Consider the following 24,090-nt stretch of genomic DNA (forward strand, 5'->3'; position numbering starts at 1 on the left):
TCAGGGAACACTCCAAGCTGTCAGATAACAGGGTTTTGCAATAGTCCAGTTCTGAGGAGACTGGAGGAGACTGAGGAGACAATTATGTGACTCTTGCAGAAATAGCAGTCTAAGTTTGGATTCAGTTTCAAATGCTATGCACTTTAAAAGGAAGGGTTTAGAAGTTCTTCCAATATCTTTGCTAAGTTAGGAGTCACAGAATAAAACAAATCTGTAAAGAATTTTGGATCATTCATAGGATTGGAGTACCCATTTGTGTCGTGCAACACATTACTTAATGACACATAAAGCACATTATATGTCCTGCAGTGGCCTTTATTCCATGCTGGGAATAATATATCCAAGGAACAGCAGCATACAGTGTAAAATGGTATGGGCCCAAGAAGAGAGCTTTGTTGGATGACACATTTTAATATTGGCTAGAGGAATCATGTTTCGTCTGTATGCAAATCAAGGGAAAAGTCAATAAAAAGTGTCTATAAGTGACAATGTTTTGAGCACTTGGTACTAATGTGACTGAAATGACCATTAAGAAAATAAGCCTTTATTCTTTTCTTCAAAAGAGAATTCTATCATGGGGTAGACTTGACAGTATCCTATGTAAAAGCTATCTATTTGTGTCAGCAACAAGCTGAAGGTGAATTTGGATTCAGCAGTTTCATTAAAAATCTCCCTTTTTATATGCAGAAACAGCAAATGCATACATAGCCAGCATAAGTAGGCGTAATTTTCAGTAGCATGAGGCTCATTTGCACAAACTGACATCTGTCCAAATACAGTCCAACCCAAGATGCTGCACTCCTGCCATGGCCAACTTAAGTATTTGCTGAAATGTATATTATTTTATGGTCAGTTATGTCAATTGGCTTGCATAAAAAGTGATCTAGCATCACTGTTGTGGTCAAAGGGAGGAGATAAATTACTATTTTGACCAGAATTGTCTGATTTAATCTTTCATAGCTTTTGTGCATTTTCTGAAAATTGTACAGTTGTCCGATTACTACTTTCTTTAAGACTTTTAAATGGCCTGAAGGTGTCTGAAAGTCACAGGATCCAAATTTAAGGATTAATTAGTAACAGATTGACATAAAATTAAAATGTGATGTGTTGAAAATATTCAGGATACAATACAACACAGAACAGGAAGAAGAATAACATGCTTGAACACTTTGCATAAGTACCAATTGCATGTGCAAATCTATAAAATAAAGTAACACAACTTCAGTAACTTAAGTGAAGTAACTTCAATGTTGCTTTTGTTTAAAATCTAGAAATTTGAATTTGTTCTAACTAAAATTGATTTATACCAAAAAAACTGAAGAAGTATTGTCAATGATTTTCACTTTGACTGAAATGGTAAAATTATCTAACAAATAGAACAGATTGACTAAACAGATATGCTATGTTCTTCTTCGAGGGGTGAAATCTTGTAGTTCTCAAAACATTTTTATTTTTTAAGATTCAAGGAACTACAGAGGAAATCAGAGAACAACAAACTTGACCTAAACTCTAAACTGTTATATAGAAAAGATGAAATAGACCTAGCCAGCTGTGTTTTTGTCTGTTACAACAATTAAAAACTCATCACTGATAAATATATATATATATTAGAAAAGAGAACTTCAGTGACAATACATACTTTAGTTCCTGAGAATTGGCAGCCATCAATGATTTGAGAGTCTTGTCAGCCAATGGACAACCAGAAACGCTAAAAAAGAATAATCAAGGAAATCTAATGTAAAACCAAATGCAGCCAATGCTCCTTGACAGATATACAGTACCACCACTTCATGAGACAATTTCAGGAATCATTACTTTTACAACTACTTAAATATTTGAAATCAAATTCCCAATGAATGTGAGAGTCATATTTATTACACATCTAACAATATTTCTTTGAAAATTGATAAACTCTGAAATCTGCTTCAAGATAATTGGTGCAACTGAGTTGCACCTCCCATTACCTTCGATGTGAAGCATAATTTCCTGTCACATGACCACTTCCGTCACAACCTGGAGTCGGACAGCTGAAATAGGGCAGAAATAATTTACTATACTACACACATTCACTGTACTAACTGTGCTCAAAGTATTCAATTTATATTTTTAAACCATTTTAGTGAAACTAAGTAACTAGCTAAATTCTTGTGCCATTTTCAGTCATAATACACAATTAAAGGGTACAATCCATACATCACTGTAAAGTTAGTACAGCAGGAAGTTTAGTAAAAGAAATGAATTTCAAGAGACAGTGTCTGCCTTTTGAAAGTGAAGTTAATAAAAGGCAGGTGGTTTTATTTTTATGCTACAGGTGTGTGATCCCAGATTACAAAAAAGTGCATGGTTCTACAGAGCTTTACCAATGCAAAACATGCACAGTCTAACTACAAAGTTAAGAGACTTGGAAGCTCAAATGAAGGTGTATGTACAACATAAACTCACTTTCAAAAAGATACATTTCTCCTCCAAATGAACCTGCAGATACATCAGTCACAGTGAAGGATATTGTACATTTCTACAGCGTGGACATTTCTTATTTGCTGCCACGTTAACCTTTGCCATGTGTTGGATAATATTTAGTTGTAAAAACTGTCCTTCTGTTCATATCTTTCATTTACACCCAAAGATACAGCAATGCTGTTGAGCTGATTTTTAATAAAATTCAATTAAATAATAAAATAAAAAGGTTACCATATTCCAGGCCTGAACCCTAGTTTTACTGTGGCCGAGACTCTAACCACAATGTGTTTCGGCTTTCACAAATTGAAACAAGTGTTGCATTTTTTAAACATTGTCTAACACAGGTTGAAAAAGAAAAAATTAACACTTGCTTGAATTTGCTACTCTAAGACTGAGCAGTAGCCTGAGTCTTAGTTCTGATATGGAGGCATTCTGCAGTCCAGGACATGTTGGCTAAAATGGTGTCTAACCTATTCCCTGCACTGTACCTCATCAGTTCTTTCTTTGCATCTCTGGAGAGCATCTTGGTCTTGGGGCTGGACAGGCTGACATCACCAGGGTATTTCCTCTCTTCCAGGCCAGAGTGCTCAAGGTCGTCCTTCTGAAAGATGCAAAGGACATCTTTTTTGCACATAATTGTACACATGGATACTTTTGGTTTTGCTATGATCCTGTGGAAACAAACAAAAAAAAAACATAAGGGGACAGGGGACTCAAAAATAATGACCTTTTAATATATAAGCTTGAAAGGTCAGCAAAAAAAAATCGGTATCGGTGAGCTTAAGTACATTTACAGTAAACCATACATCCATTCAAAGACACGTTTAATCCATCCAGTATTTATGATAGACAGCCCTAATGCGAAACCTTTGGATTTACTTTTTGAGAAGGAATATGCCAAAGAGCACCAGATGCTGCAGTGAATTAGAAAGAGAACAACTGCCTGCTCTGTTTAGCCGGATTAAAATATGAAAAATCAAATCACCTACAATGTAAATGGTATCCTAAGATGTGAGCTACATTTAAAAGATAATTTTGCAGAACAGCCATTGCTCTCACAATCTTACAGTGAAAAAACGTAAATGTTACCCAGTTACTGAATTCTTTGGTGACAGCTTGAAAAAACTCATTGCTCGATGTCCCATGCGGTGTTTATATTCACCTTTTTACATATTTCTATTTTTGTTTTACTTTCTGCAGCTGACTGTTTACAATACAGTAACTGTTCATTGTACTGACAGAGCACAGTTACGTTAGTATTGAGTTCGCTTTCAATAAACATTTTCAACATCAACAAATACATACGCACAATACACACAATACATAAAAATAACCCCAGTACATAGCTAAGACAACTCTGCATCAACAGGATGGAGACCAAAGAGGAAGACCTCTTTTTCCATTTTATTACTATTATTGTCATTTAACAGAAGCTCTTATCCAGAGCAACTTACATAAGTTACAACTTTTACATGTTATACATTTATACAGTTGGATATTAACTGAGGAAATCGTGGGTTAAGTACCTTGCCCAAGGGTACAGTAGCAGTGACCCAGCAGGGAATCGAACCAGCAACCTTTTGCGTACAAGCCCTGCTCATCAGCGCTACGCTACACTGCCACCTCACTGTTGTTCCATTTCATATGTCATTAAGCTAAAACAGAAAATATTTCTTTGTCTGGTATGGCCTGTGCTTTGCTGAAGCTGAGTTTACCTCTTGGTCTGGTATGGCGTGTGCTTTGCTGAAGCTGAGTTTACCTCTTTGTCTGATATGGCCTGTGCTTTGCTGAAGCTGAGTTTAACCTCTTTGTCTGGTATGGCGTGTGCTTTGCTGAAGCTGAGTTTAACCTCTTTGTCTGGTATGGCCTGTGCTTTGCTGAAGCTGAGTTTACCTCTTTGTCTGGTATGGCGTGTGCTTTGCTGAAGCTGAGTTTACCTCTTTGTCTGGTATGGCGTGTGCTTTGCTGAAGTTGAGAGGAGTGTCCCAGCCCTCCTGCTCGCACAAGGCCTGGTAGAAAGCGGGCGTGACGCGTATGCTGCCGGACTTCGGGGGCGTGGACAGCGCCTCTCCCAAAGGCAGTGTCGGTGGGGCTTTTACCCTCTCCCGGTTCTTCTTCATACTCAGGTCCAGAGTGCCATTCTCATCCACTTCTATAAGCACGTCCTGCACGTAACACAAGGCCAACCCACTCAATCTCACCCAGCTCTTGTGTAACCTATTACACATTTTCCACAGAAGAAATAAAAATTAATGTATCACGACAGCCACTGGAGCACTGCTATATTGTTTTGGCATGTTCAGGGGACAATGAGAGGGGGATTAATAAATCCATGATGTTCTGAATCTGTCCATGTCACATTTCTGTGACATGGAAGGGCTAATAATACATATGTAGATGTGTTTGCTATTGATGAATGAAATGCTACAGAGCCGCTTCTAAAAAAAAAAAAAAAAACACATTTCAGTATCAGCTGAAGTTGGTGAATCAGTACTTTCGATTATAAAAGATCAGCCTCCGCATCCCTCAGTGGCACAGATTGCCACTGCATTGTTGTCTAGTGACAGCTGTGTCATCTGTTTTCTAGGACACTCTACCAAGATGGCAGCTGGGAGCGCTGGTTTTAGGTCATTGCCATCAAATACAAATTAAAAAGCTTAATGTAACATAAGTTTTATCACCAACAGATGTGTATTGAACTAGGTGTTAAAAATGTTCAGGGTGGTTGACGCGGAGGTTACTATTTATGCTATTTAGATGATGCAAAAATGCTGCGCGAAAATGATGCAAATTATTCCACATAATACGTCTTGCTGAACCTCTGATCCATTATTTGACATAAAAGGGAGTCTTTCAGATTCATAATGACATCTTTTATCCATTTGAATTCCATCCTGTGCAAGGTGTTCAAAAGGCAAAAACATTTTTTACTGCATTTCCAGCAGAATTTGAACTTATTCACTATTGCAGAAAATGGAGCCCCACTAAGATGAAATACACACTGTTTTCTCTTCATATTGAGGTCAATGGCCATTTAAATATCAGGATAATCAGTTTATTTTTGGTAATGCTAAGCTTTCTATTGTAGCTGTCACAGTCACACTCATTACCGCTTATGGACCATACAACCCCTAGCTGTCACAACGACTCAAAAATATTAAATTCTTTATGCATACTAAATTATACATTGTCACATAAACAATGATAATATTCATACTTTCCTCTTTATTACACAATCAGGATTTGAAATAAACATAATTGCTCCTTTCATGCAAGTACAAACATATAAACACAAATGTATATATAATTCATATATTACAATTTAACAAAGCTGATAGGGGAAAATAGGTGCTCCAAAATGAATCGACTAATTTTCTTTATTCATTATAACCAATCCTGTTTTTTGGAAATGAAATGATTTTGTCAGTCCAGCCTTATGTATTACTGACTGTGGGGGCAAATGCTCCATGGGATCAGCATCAGAAGGTGGATTTTCCACCAGGCTACTCCTATGTCATAGAGTAAATTCATATTTCATACATCAGGCCCATCCAAGTTTTACCTCCTTCTCCTCCATATGCTCTGTCTCCCTCTCGTGTCCCGCAAATTATCTGATATTCATTACAACGTTTTCGATTGCAAGCAGCACACGATAAATATGCAAACGCTGTTTTATTCATGCGGCTGGGCCAGGGTACAGGGGGCCACATGCTTAGCTCACTGGAAAGCAGAATTTAAATGGGGCTTTACACTGGGTTAGGTGAGCGGACCTGGAGCGGGACGAGCCGGGCGCTAACCTTGGGCGGGCACACGCGGCCATCGCTCTCCAACTGACCCGCCAATTTAGCGGTGCCGCCTCCCAGCTAATCGCAGACACGCAAGAGGCCATTTTTGTTTTTTAAGAACCACTAAAGTCTAGACGTGGCGCCAAACCAGGTGCGCGGAGAGGAGGTGGGCGTGGAGGGGGGGCACCACTCTAGATTTGGACTGTACTGAGGAGAGTGCATAATCTGCACTCTCATGAATGGAAATGAAAAAACCCGACAACAACAAAGCTCCGGATTCAGGGGACGCAGAGGGGACTTTACAAAGGGTTAACTTATAAACTGGTGCATATTTGATGGAGAGTATGGGGGATTTTCAATTTGTGTGAATAAAAGATTTCAGTTAATGAATCCTTCTGCTGATTGGTTTAATCCACTGAAATAGTTTTATAGGCCATCTGATGGAGACGTGCCGCAAAGGCTGATCTGACACAGCTTATCCAAGATAATATCTTACTGACCAAAATATCTTCTACCATCTGCAGGACGCCAGACGTGCTCTCATACAGACTGTATTTAAAGTTAAAATGTAGCATAAAAATACAAACCATGCGTAACAAAAAGGGACTGTAAGGGTAATTGAATATGGAGGCCCATTGTGTTCGTTTTTTCTTTTGATGTAATTACTAGTGTACATTAAAGCTTTATAGGTAAACCTCTTGTTCTTCTTTCACCAGAGGCATAGTTCTCTTTGCCAAAATCAGTCTTTTGATGTCCCTGTTTTTTTATGCGCAAATCAGGGATGCTTTAAAATGGCCGCACTCAAATACCTTTCCAAGTGGACTAATTTGATTACCTTTGTGGAGGGGGCCAGAGGCCTGGCAGCTATGGCGTCCATGTTGCCCCGGTAGCGCGTGGACAGGTTGAGGATGGCGGCGGTGGCAGCTGTGGCTTGGAGCTCCTCGTTCACCGGGTTGTAGTGACTGGGGCTGTGTCCTGGGGGCATGGAGAGCTGACCGCCAGGGGCCAGGAGGCAGGGGTACGGCAGGGATTCTGAGCAGAAAACACACACACACTCATATGAAATATTCCAGAAAAACAAAGGAATGTACACCAAAATCCACTGAGTGGCACTGAGAGGAAGACCTAATCTGAATATAGTGTCATTTCTCAGTTCTTCAATTCATTAAGTATCTCATCTACAGGTCTCCTAAATTAAATAAATAAATACATAAAAAACAGCCAGCTGGAGGTCCTCACAGGTCCACCCACATAGGTCATTCCACCCAACTGCATGTTAACACTCCCGGCCTATTTAAGTACCTTGACCACACGTGTCCCAAATAATGACAATGTTCATTTATTCAGACATTGATCCCCCCCCCAAAAAAGCTATGTAATTACCTACAATATTGTTACAGCCTATAATCCTATATGTCCTACATGTGTGTGTGTGTGTATATATATATATATATATATATATATATATATATATATATATATATATATATACACACACATGTATACATGTAATCCTACAAGCCTACATGTATCTAACTGCAGTACACAAAAGAGAAACCTAGTGTCTGAACTAAAAATTTGGAGATACTAAGTGTGTTAACATTATTAATCACTTCAGAGCTAAAGCTCTGTTGCTATAGGAGAGGTAGCATGGATGGGGTTTAATTGCATTTTTCAGCCTTGTATTGATTAGATCACACTTCCGTTCTGCAGAGCCTGTTAGAGGCAGACTACGCTGAATCATGCTGTTTGCAGGGCTTGGTGAAGCCACCCCTCGGCACTGGTTCGAGAGGTCAGGTCCAACAATGACAGATGTACATCAGGTTTGTACCTGTGAAGACCTCTACGTCACACAATTTAGCATTAGCAGATTGCCGTATTTTACAATGTTTAATTCAGAGCTGAAAATTCAGCGGCAGGAGTCGCTAAACGCACCCATACGTTTTTTTTTTTTTTTTTTTTTTTTGCGGAAACGCACCCCGCTCGGGCTCTGCACGGCGGACCGCGTGGTAAATTTATGAGACATTCACCGCTACGCTAGTATGTGAAATACATGCTGGAAAGCTCACGGTCAGAGAAGCGAGAGATTTCTTGGTCCTGGCCTGATGGCGTTGAAGGCTGCTTGCCAAAGACCTGTGCGTCAAAGCTGGCATAATCGAAGCGGATCTTGCCGTACTTGTCCAGGTCTTTGGCGAGGTTCGCTTGCAGGGTAGCGACGGGGTGGGCAAACCTGTAGCTGTACTGATTAAAGTCAAACTTCTTCATCAGGCTTGAAGGCCTACAAGAAAAAAAAATGACAAAGAAACAAACCAAAGATGATTTTTTAAATGTTGTGTTAACAGGGTTTGAGAATAGAACCCTTCCAATTTTCTTTCCGAACTGAAGGGTACTTGTGTTATGTTCTATAGGTTACGGAGTTAATAACACATGTGTAGGTTCTGAACAGGTCATAACCTCAGAGAGTACAGTTTCTCTTTCATTTGCTCTCTGGAGACTGATTACACAAAATTGTATTTTCTTCAACAACCATCAGATTTAACAACATCCAAGGTCACTGAGTGTGTCTGCTTTCAAAAAGAGAACATTTAATTACTTCATGCGAGCATGTGAGTTAGTCATGTATTAAATACACTTGCAGTACTACACACACACACACACACAGACACACACAAACACAAACACACATACATTGCGTATGCATTTCCTGCAAGGAAATGGCTCTCTCCAATTACTTAGGCAGGTATTCAGACCATTTTAGTTTCATACAGAACAACTGTGAGATGTGTGGGATTTTTCCAAGGTGTGTTTTTCATATCATCATTCACTATTTTATAAATGTTCTCATGCACACAGCAGAATAATATGCTTGATCCTTTTACACTATGTATGATATCAAAGTCAGTTTAAAGACCTTTGAAGTACAAAACACAAATTCACCATGAGCTAATTAAAAGGACATGACAAAAACAGGCCCAAAACACAGAAAATCTGTTCGGAGAGGAAACCTTCAGCTTAAATACATACTGGGGGCATTTAAATGAATTTAAAGATTTCATAGCAATCACAGATCAGAACAAGAGCACAGCCCCCCACCACTCCCTGTAAACTAAAAGATATTTAAGTAAAAGATGCACGTCTGTATCTATAATCTTAATGACGGCCATGGTGAAAATGGATAATCATTTTCATCATCTTTGTTTGTTATGGCCTAGCCATGAAATATTCAAGCCAATGAAATAAATCAATATCCTTCCATAAATTCTGGTGCCTGATTTACCTAGTGGGCTCATCGTCGGCATAATGCCCATCTAATTAATTTAGTAAGGGTGGGCAGAGTGCCCATGGTACCCACTGGGAATATTGGGCCCTAATGTTTTCTTTTTTCTTTTTTTTTTTAAACAGAGGAATACCCATAAGACCTTAGAACACTACAGGGATTTTCAATAGCGCTTTTGTGTCACAGAGAAACGCCACAGTTGTGGCTGAATGGCTTTGATATACAATGCCTCTTATGTTGCTCTGAATAACATTTTTTTAACCTTATCTCATTCTCATCATTGTCGGGGATGACCAATAAAACATGCAGATGTTTCCGCATTCAAGTTGCGACAAAACAAATTCAAAATTAAAAGCATTAAAAAAAATTCCTAACCTTGTTATAAAACACAACACTGTCTTACTTATTGAGTCACATCAAAGAAGAAATCCATATCTAAAAATACATGAGGGAATTAATTACAGCTATATATAACTCTAATTTCGTAACACTGCTGGAAGTCAAATAGAAATACACACAGAATTGCTCCTTATATGTGGATGTGCATTTTAAAAGCAAACAAATTGGCTCAATGTTATTCATTCTGAGTGACAGATGTTAACGAGGCAATGCCTATCATGTGAAGGGGACATCTGAGCTGTGGTGATTCCATTGGTCTGTTGATATGTGTTGCAAAACACCTTTTCGTCGAAAATGTCTAGGGTCCTACCTGGAGAGCCGGTCAGCACCCTGTCCACATTGGGACAGGTCCTCCTGTGGTTTAGTGATTTTCCCAGCAGCAGCAATAGGGCAGCCTGAAAGGCTAAACAGAACAGAAAGTCAATATAACATACTTCAGGAAGCTGCGCTTTTGGAAAATCTACAGCACACTTTTGATTTTATCACAGCGTGGTAACACGGAGGTACACCTCAGAAGAAAATGACAACTGCATAGTGTATGGACTCAGTCACATGGTGAGGCTGTATAGTGCCGCAAACTGTACAGCCTCACCACGGACGCAGTTCATTTTGAGATTTGAATTTCGAAAGGAAATCAACCTGGGTTGATGTTTACACTGTGTAAGAGAGTAAGCTTGAGTACAAACAGCCCCCCATATCAAGACAACCCAGTTTATGAAAAAAAGTATACTTCCAATCTGTGATCAGGAATGTAACCCCCATTTACAACATAGTGTCTATGGCAAAAGAGGATTCAGCTCCTAGCACTGCCACTTATGATGGGGTCTCCAGGAGTGCGTTGTGTTGTACAAGTGGGAGCCATTGGTACTGGTATGCAAATGTGCAGTATGGCTACTCTGCTCCGCTATGCAGCTGCACTTCCCAATTGTTGGACGTTGATGTCCCAGCAAAGTGTCAAGAGACGCAGTGAAGGTCTTTTCAGCTGTAGAAGCAAACTCCGCTTACATAATCTTTGCTGGTGTAAGAAAACAGCAAGGGTAACTGGTCAGATACGAGTTCACTTAAAGGCCACAGAAATTGCGCACAATTTCACAATTTGCACACAAAGAATGGCAAATGGGCCTGTTTACATGTACCTTTGAATACCGCTTTTATTTGAAGCTGAAGGAAAAAATCTGAATGTGAGCACTTAATTTAGAATTAAACGCTCTGAATGAGGATTTGTTAAAAATGTGACAACCATGAATGAGAGGGGTGGGTGGGTTAACATTTTGTTTAACAGAACGTATCAGTTGTCGTGCAAAGATCTTACTTGGAACGCTTACTTCATCTGATTCAATCTAATGCAATATATGCTTATTCCTGTACATTCCATACTCTGGATACACTGTTCAAGCAAACATGACAAGTGGGATACAAAAAACCTTCCAAAAGACAGCTGCAAATGGAATCACATACTTCTGAATGGAGACAACACAGCACTGGATGTAATGGGTCTGATCATGTACATCACTCTAGTGATGAAAAGTCTCAAATGTCAAGCTCTCATCTTGGGGTGCTGTGAGCGTAGGGGTGAGATCAATGTGTTTTACAATCGTCTTTATTGCTGTTTGAACAAGAACTGAATAAACCGCTGTCCCCCTGCCTCTTCATATGACTGATGTCTCCGAAGATAGTGAGACAGCTACGCATGCTTATGTGCCATCGCTTCCAAAAACCCATGCGCTTGAGAGCAAGGATTATATTGTGTTAAATTTGAAAATGCTCTCAAATGGCTTGCTTAGACTATATATACATATATGTGGCCAGTGTGTCTGTACGGAAAGGGTATGGGTACCTCCTGTGTGTACTACGGTTGCTGTTGACATGACCTCTTCCGGTACACCCAGGAGTAGGGCACTTCAGAACATTCTCGTGCATGGCAAGTACTGGGGGGAGAGGAGAGAAGAGGGGGAGGTGAGTCAGAGGAAAATAGGCCATCTCACAAACTGCTGAATAGGACCCGAACAACTTAAACCAAAAAGACCACAAAACACCGACAATTCAAAAGCTTATAAAAGCATTTGTGATCACGTGTCAATAATATGATGCTGTATGCGGCAAGCGACATTAGCGTGGCTGATAATATGCATTTCATTTGTGTACATCTGTTCAAAAGTATTTACCACATTCTGACACCAAATGCCACCAAATGCCACCATGGCCAAATGCTGACACTTGAAATAAACAAATATTGTACTGTTAAAGTTTGAGTAAGTTGTTTTTTATTTTGACAAGTGGCCTCTTAATGACAGCAATACAGTTGGTGCCTAATAAAGGCAAAAATCATATTTTGGAGTGAAAAATGTCCTAACAGATGTCATGTTGAAGAGTCACAGCAACAGGAATACATTTTCATATTGGTAATTCTAGAGTTGCTGTCCATGACAATGGGTTATCTGCATAAACTGCTTGGTATCTTGTCATCTAAATCATCATTTGCTGTTGCCTTAGCAATGAGCAATGCAGGAAAAAAAAAACATCCCAGGCCTTGCTGTGAAGAGAGGGAAGACAATTCCTGTTCACAGAAATACATCTAATCAAACCGAGTATGTAAATGACAAAGTCAGCTATAAACAAATACAATATTAACAAAGGCCAGTGAGAGTGTTAGAGGACTAAAAAATGCCAACATTCTAAGGGCAATCATTTGCGCTTTGCTACAATAACCTTGTTGCACGGAAATGTTTTTTTTTTTAATTATTATTTTACTTTGTTTCCAATTCTAATGTTTCCACATTCTAATAAGAAGGACATTAAGTGACCCATACCTATGAATTATGTAGAAAAAATAAAAACAATAACACAAATCTGAAATAAAATAGCTTTTTTTCTGCAGTTTTAAAAAAGGGAGTGCACTGCCAAAGTCCTACCTACTATCCTTAGCAACTTTTCATTTCTATAGAGTACATAATTTCCAATTAGTTTAGAGGATGTGCCTATTTATTTTTGAATACTAGATTGGTAAATCCCTTTGATTTGCAAATACTGCTTCTGGTTTTAGAACACACATGCTTTCAAATTGAAAAAGTTAATTACATTTTTTGTTCCTTTTGTTATGCCACTGTTTGAGTGTTGAATGTTTGTTATATTACATTCAAATTACTAAAAAAAACAACAACCAACTGGTAATATTTTTCTTAAATGGAGTGGTAATTGGAAAGGCATTCAGCTACAGAAAATCAAAGTTTGTGGGGTTTAATTCTCTGAAAGTGCCTGTACTTTAGTCTAAATGAGATTTTAAAACAAGGCTTGCTTTTACACGTCAGTGTTGATACTGGCACACCATAAGCTGATTTAACGCAAGCTTTTACGCACTGCAGTTTTAATGAGGTATCCATACCATTCAGATCTCCATACATTACCATTTTTGCATAATAAAGGCACTTTCATGATGTGATATTTGGAGAAAAAAAAGAAGAAAGAGAAATGCTCCCACAACCAAACTTGACAGCAAAGTCTTTGGGTGTCACAATATCTTGCATGCTGCTTGTCAGCTAGTAACACTCCTAAATGTGTACTTTTCGTGAGGGCAGCGGTGCTTCCGTGTCAATTATTAGCATTACTTTAAAATCAAACACAAAGGGAATATTCAGCAGTTTGCATTTGGATACACAAGCAATACATTCACTCACACATAAGGCTTACTTTGTGAGTGAATTTGCACGCAGTGCCGGATTTCTGACAGGAAATAATGAACTTACTCTCGGGGGGGACTCGGACTTTGTGGGGACATCCGGACAGGCTTCTGTGGTGCGGGTAGAGACCAGTCACATGTCCCGTGCCATCGCAGCCAGGCGTGGGGCATTTGATGTCCTTCTTGTCGGAGCGTGGGGAGTCTGGAGAGGTAAAGCAACCGTGAGAAACGAGGTGTGCTTCTAAATCGACTGACTGGTTTGATACCTTTTACTAAAATGGGTGTCCATGTTAGAAAAAGTCTTTATGTTGTGTAGAACATTTCACATGCATTTAATTGTGGACCAACACTGCTATTATACTGTTCATAGATTGGGGTACAGCAAATTGGAGAAGTATCATGTGCCCCAAAGTTTTATTTTTAACTACAGGATTCATCCCAATTATCAGAGATAATATCAGTGTCGGCATTCCTTAGTGTGACATGTTTTGTCATTCAGGGTAAATATTTCCTTACATTGTGTGGAACATTTCAGATGTATTTATTTGTAGACCGAACATTTGCTGCTACGCTACATATAGATGAGGCTGCAGCTTCTTGGAGAAGGGGAATCTTTCCAGCAACTGCAGAATTCATCCTGATTTCAGAGACATTGTCATGTCAATGTTTTGTCGTTCAGTGGGGTAATTCTACGGGAGTGTTGCACATCTGTTTGAATTGTTTTAGATATGTCCTTTGAAAATGTATTCATAATATAATTACAGATGAATAACATGTATGTATGGGAAAAAATATTAAAAGACCACACTTTTTTTTTTTGCTTTTTGCTTATATTAATCTGTCACTTTAGTTAAGGCTACAGTTTAACTGAGGCCGGACATTTCTTAATGCCCATCCATTGAAAAGATTACAACAAGGATTATACATTTAGCAGCACTCATTTAAAGAATAAGTAGAAAACACGAGGAGTACTTTAGAAGGATTTAAGACTTATGGTTATGGTTAAATATCTGGTTGATTCTATCAAAATCCAATATTCTGACCCACAAAAATGTGTGTAGAAGAAGATTGTGTTCTTTTTTTAATTTCAGTGTAGTTATATATCACAACTTCTTGCCAAAAGGGGTTTTTTATATTTAAGAGGATTCTTCCCTTTCATTGCAGTGTTAGGCTTTTTTTCTGAAAAGCTTCCTTGGACATATGGCCACTATGAGCTGACACACAAATACTGTATTAATAAATCGGTATGCTCTACATCATAAATGTGATCTCTGCACTAGGAACAGCTAGCTTTGGATATACATACTGTTCATAAAACTTTCCTGGAGTCAACATGGAAAATAAATGTAAAGGCCAGCTCAGCAGAATTGATAAAGAACTAATTGTGAAGTCTGTAATTGCTTTATATGAAGCACATTTTGGGGCAAGCAACACTTCTGTATGTTGGAGTTACTTATTTTAATGAACAAAATAAAAAAAATATGGGATGACAAGGAATTGATAGCTTTGATACTTTTCGTAATATACAGGTACTTAAACATCCGCTTGCAATTTGATACCACTGTTAAAATTTCCATGTGAGTCTTTTCTTGAAATTCAATTTTGTTTTCTGACAATTTGCGTAAAAGGGTTGATGGCAGAATGACATTGACTGACAAGCAACTTCTAACATTATTACCCTGGTAGTGAGGTTCAGCGTAAGTTGTCATGTGAGTTTCTTCTACTTAAGTGAAAGACCCTGCAACTTTGAATCCAGTGTTAGGAAAGTATTTGCCAAAGGGGAAACACAGCATTGTTCTTCTGTGGCCTTCTTTTTTTAACTCCAAGCAGAATTGCACTGAATCGCCCACTCCCTTAGATTCATTACGAAACAGATCCCTAATATTACTGGGTTGTGGCTTTGACAGTGACACTAATTTCACACAAGCATATTCCCACTGCTGTCAAATAAATGACAGACACCACAAAAAGATGAAAGACGGAAACAAGGATGAGCTCTACAAGACAATGGGCCCCCAATCAGCTGCCGGCCTTAAGGGAACTCGCGCCCCCAGGAAGTTTGATTCTTCTCAGATGTTTTCTGCAGTTTTCCTGTGGCAATTCCATACACTCTATTTCTACATGCCCTCAAGACAGATAAATACAAATACAGTGTCCTGCTTTAATTCATTTACTGCCCCCACATGTCCCACAAAACAAGCACCGCTTGTCTATATATGGTCCATACACGACGAAGGCTCTTAATCCATTTGCTAAAGCTGTATCTCAAAGTATACTCCAGTTCAGTGGGTGGCACCATTCCCCTCAGCATTACTAAACTTGTGGGGTTTGCCAACTGTAGCTAGGCTATGAGCTGTGAGGAGAGCAGGTGCAAAGGCAAGTCAAATAGCTAGCCATAATGGATGAGTGAAACGAGTGCCAAATCCAAGATTTTTTTTTTTTTTCTGGCTGAGAATCTAGATGGGGTGAATGACAAAGATGTTGACGGCGAAGAGGAAAAAGAACGATGAGGCAAGTCACTTAAAAACACCAGTCTGTCTCGATCCAGTCCTGAGCACGTGAGGTTCGAACTTCACAGTACTACTACTACTACTACTAATGCTTTCTATTCTCTGAATTTCAAGGATGTGACACAATAGATTAAAGCTTACAACAAAGTTAAAAAGTTCAAAATTTCATCTTGCAGTTGAAATGGAGTCCTACATGATCTTTATAATCTTTTCAATGAAACTGAGTCTATAAATGACATAACGGCGTCATTGACTACAAATGGTGATAAACACCAGTAACAACAGTCCATTATCTCCTAAAGAGTGAAGGGAAGTTAGAAAAATCCCAAATCCTTGTATCTAGATGCACAGGTGCTCCATGTAGAAGTGGTGCTCTGTGCTACATTACAGGAGAAATGGTGGCCATTATGCACGGCAACATGATCATTGTTTACTTTATTTATAATCCGTAACGCATTTTCTTACATTATTCCATCTCAGTGCGGTAATCAGATTACTTTTAGAATACTTTTGAATGATTTGTTGAACCTGATTTGATTCAGCAAATATCTAGCTGTGCAAATGGGTCATATGTGAAATATGAGCCATTACATTATGTTTGACATAGCAGTTCTAAATTTATGGCACAAGCCAATCTCAAGGCTTGGACCACGTGCATTACCCTGGAAACCTCATCACATTTGAATAAATAGGCTTGATCTTATTCATGGTAACCAAAAGGATTTGCAAATACAAAATGTCACCTTTTAGTAATACACTGTTAATTAGAGCAAAAAACTCAATGTCAAAAAATTTGCATGGAACTGGCTTGAAGTAGATGCCACGTTCAAAATACAGAGTGGTGATTCAGTGTCAGGTATAACATCCACTTCCAATATGCAGAACATCGCAATGACCAATCCTGTGGCTTTCAAGGTAAACCTAGCAGGCAACCTGGATAGATCAGCTTGCGTAATGTGGAATTAACTGCTAAAGTAACGCAGTTTCCAAATGTCTGCCTCCTTTCACATACCTTGATTAATCTCTGTAATAAGGTAAATTGCAAAATCTGTACATCAATGACTTAATGAGGAAATATGGCTAAATATCATCAGCTGTAGTAAGTGAAACAGTGAGACATTTTCTTTTTATTAATCACTGAATACCACATTTGCATGATGAACTACCTTTTTTCCCCACATTATAACTCTGGTGTTTATTTGTTGCGATGACAGCGATGACACATTGCTACAGGGGACATGAGGGCTAAAGAGAAGGAAGTGGATCCACAGAAGTGTGGTCGTCAAGCTGTTGCTAAGGAAGTGAAGTCGGGTCACTTTTTTCTTGTGTATTCCAAAGCCTAGCTGGTTGAGGGGGTGGGGGTGTTGAACTTGCAATGCTATGGAAAGGGAGAGAAGTGTGTTTTTCATGGCTCATATTTCAGGCTTATGGATGTTTTCTAAAATAATTTAAAGATATATCAAAAGCAGTCAACTGAACTTTATGGAAGGAAGGATTCTCAATACTATTCTATATGCAGTATGAAAGTATAAAATTAGTATACAAGATTTCAGTATTTGGATATGTAATGCCATTACCCCATTATTCCACAACTCTTTTTTATTATGCTTTTGGTGACACGTTCTTTGCTCATGTATCTTCTTTTTCTATTATTCTATTATTATGCATCTATAATGCACTCCATGATTTTTTTTTGTGACAATGTGAAGAAGAGTATAAAATAAAACTGGACAGACAGGATTGATAAAGTATCTATTTAACAACAAGTATTGTACACTTGCATAGTCTTACTTTGGCATTTCTCCTCCTCTGGTTCATTACGTATTAGTTTCCTGTGATCACCCTGCAAAGTGTTGCTATTCTATTCCCTTCCCAACTCCCACACCACATCTTCTTCAAGCCGGACAGAAACTTCGTAAAGCAGTACAGGACTAGTATCAGCCGTAATGATGTGTGAAAGTTTATCTATGGGTGTCTCATCCAGTATAAATGCAAAAAGGGCTGAGTAAACGAAGTGATTACCTTTGCATCCGTTGTAGGCGCCCCGGGCCTCCATGTCTTGGAGCCTTTGGTGCCTCCTTTCGTGACTCATCTGCTCCAGGAGGAACCTGTCCATCTCCTTGTAGGCGTGGTGAAGGGCCTGCCTCTGCTCCGACTGGAGCACCATGGCCTGCTCCAGGAGACTCAGGTTCACTCGGTTCTTGTCCAGTTCAGGCGGCCTCTCCAGGACCCCCGCGCCCCAGCCCTCCCTGCCCAGGGCCTCCGCCTCTTCCTCCTCGCTGTCGCTGGAGTCTCGCCTGTAGCCCAGCTCTTCCGGCTGGAAGGCGCGCGCCTTGCTGACGTAGCCCTCTGGGCCCGGATCGGGGTCCTCTCTGTCACACTGGCCCCCGTTGACCTTCCTCCCAGACGGATCCTTTGTGGCCTTCGGGGGGCTCCCGCTGACGCCGTTCATCTTGGCGATGTGGGCCAGATCGTCCCAGTGGCCTTTCCTGCTGTCGCAGCCGGGCTCTTTGTGCTGGGAGGAGCAGAAAGTCGCTCCCAGCAGCCCCACCCCTGGGCCTCCGTCCTCCTGCTCTCCAGCCTGCTCTTCCCCCTGTCTCTCTGCCAAGGTGCCAGAAACGTCCGCCTCGTGTGGGGGATGGGGATCGCCCACCTCCCTGGACCATTCCTGGGAGTCGCGGCTCTTTGATATTGTGTCCTGGTAGCTGTTTTTGGAGAGGGCCTCACCAGATTTATTTAGGCTTCCATCTAAACACCAGGAGCAAAAGGAAAGAGGAGTACACAGTTGTCATGAAAAAAAAGAAACAAAATAGAAGGACAATAATTCAATCCTTGCATCATGTTAAAATTTATGTGAATCAAGGGGTTCTGATAACACATTACACATTACATTCTACATCTGAAAATTTAAATACAAACATTCAACAGTTTTTAACGTTTAACAGTTTCTTTGAATGAACATTCTATACGTTCAGTTTAAATAAATACAGTACTTACAAGTAAGTGTGATTATATGATTTTAAATTAGAACAAAAGTGCATTTTTAAACCTCAAGTACAAACATTTGTCTAAACGATTGTGTATTCCTCCACTGAAGGTTAGAAAGCATAATGCAAGTTACTGTTTTTTTTCTTTTGAATTACATCTTGTAGTACATGAAACCTAGAGATAAGGCACCAGATTGTTGTCTTCTTCTTAGAGTTCTCCCATCAGTGTTTACAAGTTGATAAGGATTTGGAATCTCCAGATTATTACTGGATAAACTGTGCTTATGACATTGAACATGAGTTTTAAAGTAGTTCTGCAGCATTAGCCGAGCTGTTTGAAGGAAGGATACAGATATTTACTTGTAATCGTTCTTAAGAAACTCATTTAAGAAACACTATTTACATTAAGACAGGGAATGTAAAAAGATTTTCTTGGAAAACATGGGAAAATCATGGAAGTAATAAAGAAAGGTTCTAAGAAAGCATATTCACTCAGAAAATGCATCTGCTTTTCATCAGTATCAGACAGAAGACTTTTCTTGTTAAAGAGCAGAGGATTATTTTTTTCATAAAGAAAACCTTGGGCTAAATCTTTACTTAAAATATATGCTTTACTGTATAAAGGATACTGTTCTTACACTTGAAATCACACAAAATAAGGAGCTCTTACTTTCAGAATAGCTTCAGAAGATGTGTCTTTTCTATTTCAATGTAATGACGTAAACGACATTATGGTATGCACTCTGACTGTGATGGCCTGCCCATAACCTGACCTTGAACCAATGATCTATCATCCAATAGCACAATACTGAGAGTGCAAATGACACAGTCATCCAACACTTGACATTAGCAGAGCACTCATACTGTATACTGATCGCTTCAGGTTAAAAACCAGGCAAGTTCATTTATTAACTTACATATATTAGCCTGCATACCATAAAGTCACAGTGCAAAGCCTCATAATTCCACATGACCTAAAATCAATGTGATCATCACTAAACAGCCAAAGCTTCATTTCAGCAGTAAATCTGAAAAACATTTTATCCTGCTCTCAAAAATGAGTGACAGTAGATTACTATGCTGTATTTTGGGCACACAAACTCAATGTACAAATATTCAGTGTGTAAATAAGGCTATATGGTAGTTTAATATTACTATAAACAATTCCTAAACAGGTCTCTTCTTCCCTTCTGTCACAGTCAGAGCAAGATGGAATCCCTCATAGTATCATAAACATAAAACAAATTGCACTTTAACTTAATAACAAATTAATATCTGCCTTTCATGTTTTCTTTGCATAATGAAGCAGATCATTGGAAAAAACAGGCCTTGCTTTCATTTTATGAGGGAATGTCAGTACGGTAAATAACACCCTTGGAAGCTCGATGCTACCTTCTGAATGATGGCATAATTATACACCAGTATTAAAAAAGTCAAACATATTTTAAAATCAGGAGTAACAGGCCTGATGTTTGACATGACCTTTACAGTGTTTATTTTAGATTAGTAATAAATCAGTTTTAACAAAGATAGCCATTAAGGGTGTGTTTAGCCTCACAAAACCCTTTTAAACATCTCTTTAAAATTGAAAATACCCCCCGATTATGTAGACTCATAGTCAATGACCAAGACCGGTAAGCTATCATCTGGATTGATTCAAGAAAATCTCTTTTGATCCCCCAAAATCATCCAAACTAACTTGCTGGTAAGACTCTTTGACCATGAGGGTTTTTAGTCAAATATACCATAAGTCAGCAATAGATCTATCCTCTTAAGTGCCTTGGAGTCACGAACCAAACCAAACATCACCAAAAATAAGACCATTAGCGTAGAGATATGATACATTGATTATCTATTTAGGAATCATTTGGGAGAAGTGGGGTCTTCTACAGAGGATGCAGTCTATAGGCATTAACACGCAGCCACTAGTCTTAAGAGCACATGGGAATAAACTTAATCCTAAAAAAGCAGTGCTAAGTGCCGGGTGGAGAGCTCTACCCGACTTAAATTTCAGACTATACCCTCTGCCAAAAAAAATGGATTTAGCAACATATGACAGCATTTTGCATTATATAAACAAAGCACAAATATGTAAGTGATGCACGTATCAATTGAGTGGAATCAAACAGCAGGTGAAACAAGCAAGAAAGAAATATGTAGGAAAACAGGGCTCTACCAAATGTGTTTTAAAATCCAAGGGAGCAAATAAAATCAGAAGCATATTTTATTTTCTCTGACTGAAATAAAGGGATCCAGTCCCTTTAAGAGGCCCTGGGAATCTGTTGGTGTTTGATTTAATGTCATTTGTTAGCTCCGATTTATTTTGTAGGGTATGTCTTGTTCGTGTTCTTTAGAAAAAAAAAAAAAACACTGTCTCTAATTACAATGAAGGCCCTGCACCATCCAGACCAAACTGGATTTGCGAGGTGTGCACTGGACTGATAATCTCTCAGAGGCTGGAGACATTTAAATCTAAATAGATGCTGTAAAAAAATTCTGCACGCCCATCCAACAAATAGATTAAAAGTTAGTCAGTTATGCTTAGTTACAATTAGCAGAACAGGCAATGAGTACTTGTTTTTCATCCAGATGGATGCACAGCCCTTACAAAAAAAAAAACGGAGTGAAAGAGAGAGAGGGAAAAAAAAACTTGGATCCCTACTGTGGTTTCTGTATTGGAACAGGTGATCGGTTTGTACTCCAGAATAGCCATTACCGGAGCTCTGCTGCAGAGCAGAAGCTTGGCTCTAGTCGACTGCAGTACAGCATGACCAAATGGGAGCCCCCCCCCCCCCGCCCCCCCCCCCCACACACACCCCCCTTCCCTGTTATGAAATGCAGATATTCACAGCATCTCACAGGCAGTGATTCTTATGGCTTTTTTTTTTTTTTTTCCACAGTGGCTGTCATTTCATTTCCATACACAGACGTCCCTTTTTAAAGCGTGCCGTGATCTCGGCAAGATCTTTTGTGGGGTTTTTGTTAATGCCGGTCCAAAGGAGACTCTTCACATATTAGCAGGGGCTCGGGGAGGGAAAGTGTCGTACAAATGAAGTTTTCAGAATAACACAGATGATGGTGTGCGAAAAGGGTTATGATAATTGTAATGTAATATGAACTCAGGAAACAAATAAATTCCATTTCCAATGAATCTGCTCAATTCATTGAGCTATTCTCTTGGTCCATTTAACTACCCACATGTGTACAATAATGAGCTGTAGACATTATGCCTAATTATGCATATTTGGACTGTGTTAGAGGGCCTAACAAAAGCTTTCGAAAGCAACAATTACGTCTGTTGCTTAGTTACATAGTTAAAAATATACCAAATAAGTGCAGATTATAGGGGACGAAAATGCACATGTAAACCATGTGTATTGTTGCCAAAATGTTCATAATTCAGTTCATTAGAAGATCGCACTGTTTTTGTCTCTAGAAAGGACAGTGCTTTTAAATAAAATATTAATTGGCCTTCATCAAGGCATTTTTCGGTACTGTTGCCAAAATGTTTTTGGTGGATGGACCCACGAACACTTTCCTTTGACAAAAGACCGTAGTTAAGATACAATATTTACATTTCAGTCATTCTGCAGGGAGCAGCATTCGCAGTAGCGAGTGAAAATTCCCTATTGTTAAGGGGAAAACCGGTGGGGTATTTTAAGCTACGTGTTCAACTGCTTTGATCATCGCAATATATTACTGCAGCCAAATTCAAGCTTTCTAGTACAATGAATAAACACTGAGTCTGTGGAGTTTTTAAGGTAGAAGAATTATATTGGCGAAACTTTGTGGGGGATAAAATCTAACCGAAAATCTATTGAAGCAGACAGAAAAAGGACAAAGAAGAGCCTGCTGTAATCAGTGTTGTGGCAGATCAGCTGTCAAATCTCCAACATGAGGACGTGAAGCACAACCAAAGAGGCCTCAGCAGTGTAGTATTTCACTTTCAGTAAACAATCACAGTAGAATTAACGGAAAGGGTGGGGGGGTGGCAAGGGGGGGGGGGGGGGGAGTTGGGGAGAGAGGGGGGGGGGAAAATGAACGCAACAGATGGTATTTTAAAATTCAGCGTCAATTGTTCATCAAAACAGACAAAAACAACAGGACATCTGTCTACCTGCTGGAGTGTCGGTGCTCCTGGGCTCGTCTTTGTCCTGTGGCGGTGCCAGGTCGTCGCTCTCCTCCTCGCAGGCCTCGTTGGGGCTGTAGTGGCGTGGCTTCATCAGCAGACTCTTCCTCTTGTTGACCGGGGCCCCGCTCGGCCCATCCTGGGCGGCCCTCTTCCTCACCGTCGCTCCATACGCGCTTTGGTCCAGGGAGGAGGGGCGGACAAAGGCGTAACACAGAGCAGGAAGGTCATACAGTGTCCACGGACACGGGGCTCGGGCTGGGTCTGCTCCAGCTCCGACCGACGCCCGTGTGGGCGGCGACTCCTTTTTAGCGTGGTTTCGTTAATTTGCCGACATATTACGACACTGGTCCGAAAAGCTACAACTCAGGTGCACTGTGGAAGCCTCTAGACAGTGACAATTGCTATTTGGGCCAGATTTATAATTTGTTATTAGCAGATGGACCGCAGTTCTGTTTAATTGTTCAATTTAATTCTACATACAAAAAAAGAAAAAAAAAACAACTTTTTTTTGCAGACAAAGGCCGTGCCATTTTTACTCATAAATATTAAAGCCACAATTCACATACTCTGATTTTTCTGCTTAATGAAATTAAGCTTAACAGTTTAAACTTTCATTAGTTCAGCTTGCCACCCAGTTTACAACCAGGATTACTTTCACTGATTTGGAGAAAAACTGAATAGTAAAAAATGCCAGATTCAATTTTTGGGTTGCTTTTCAACAGAAACATACATCACATACAAAAAAACAGTGACATCTCAGCACAGGGAACCCTTTACAGGGATCTACATTTTGATATCATGATAAATCCCAAATCCCTTCCTATTGTAAGTCTTCTAGCTTTTAATAACACATAAAAAGTGTGA

General features: G+C 39.4%; 1 protein-coding gene across 4 annotated transcripts in view; it reads right to left on the reverse strand.

Moving 5' to 3' along the window:
* The window catches only part of st18 (ST18 C2H2C-type zinc finger transcription factor), an 85,461-nt gene that overhangs the window by 7,498 nt on the left and 53,873 nt on the right, over positions 1-24,090 (reverse strand). For all 4 annotated transcript variants that reach the window (XM_036518801.1, XM_036518804.1, XM_036518803.1 and 1 more), the window contains 11 exons: positions 23,212-23,399; positions 18,130-18,855; positions 13,665-13,799; positions 11,759-11,849; positions 10,232-10,324; positions 8,315-8,523; positions 7,081-7,277; positions 4,398-4,625; positions 2,949-3,061; positions 1,965-2,027; positions 1,640-1,708 (listed from right to left, as the gene is read on the reverse strand). In XM_036518801.1, coding sequence (XP_036374694.1) covers positions 1,640-1,708; positions 1,965-2,027; positions 2,949-3,061; positions 4,398-4,625; positions 7,081-7,277; positions 8,315-8,523; positions 10,232-10,324; positions 11,759-11,849; positions 13,665-13,799; positions 18,130-18,855; positions 23,212-23,399 — 2,112 coding nt within the window. The remainder of the gene's footprint in view (positions 1-1,639; positions 1,709-1,964; positions 2,028-2,948; positions 3,062-4,397; positions 4,626-7,080; positions 7,278-8,314; positions 8,524-10,231; positions 10,325-11,758; positions 11,850-13,664; positions 13,800-18,129; positions 18,856-23,211; positions 23,400-24,090) is intronic.

This window comes from Megalops cyprinoides, chromosome 24 (genome assembly GCF_013368585.1).
Source record: "Megalops cyprinoides isolate fMegCyp1 chromosome 24, fMegCyp1.pri, whole genome shotgun sequence".
Taxonomy (NCBI): Eukaryota; Metazoa; Chordata; class Actinopteri; order Elopiformes; family Megalopidae; genus Megalops; species Megalops cyprinoides.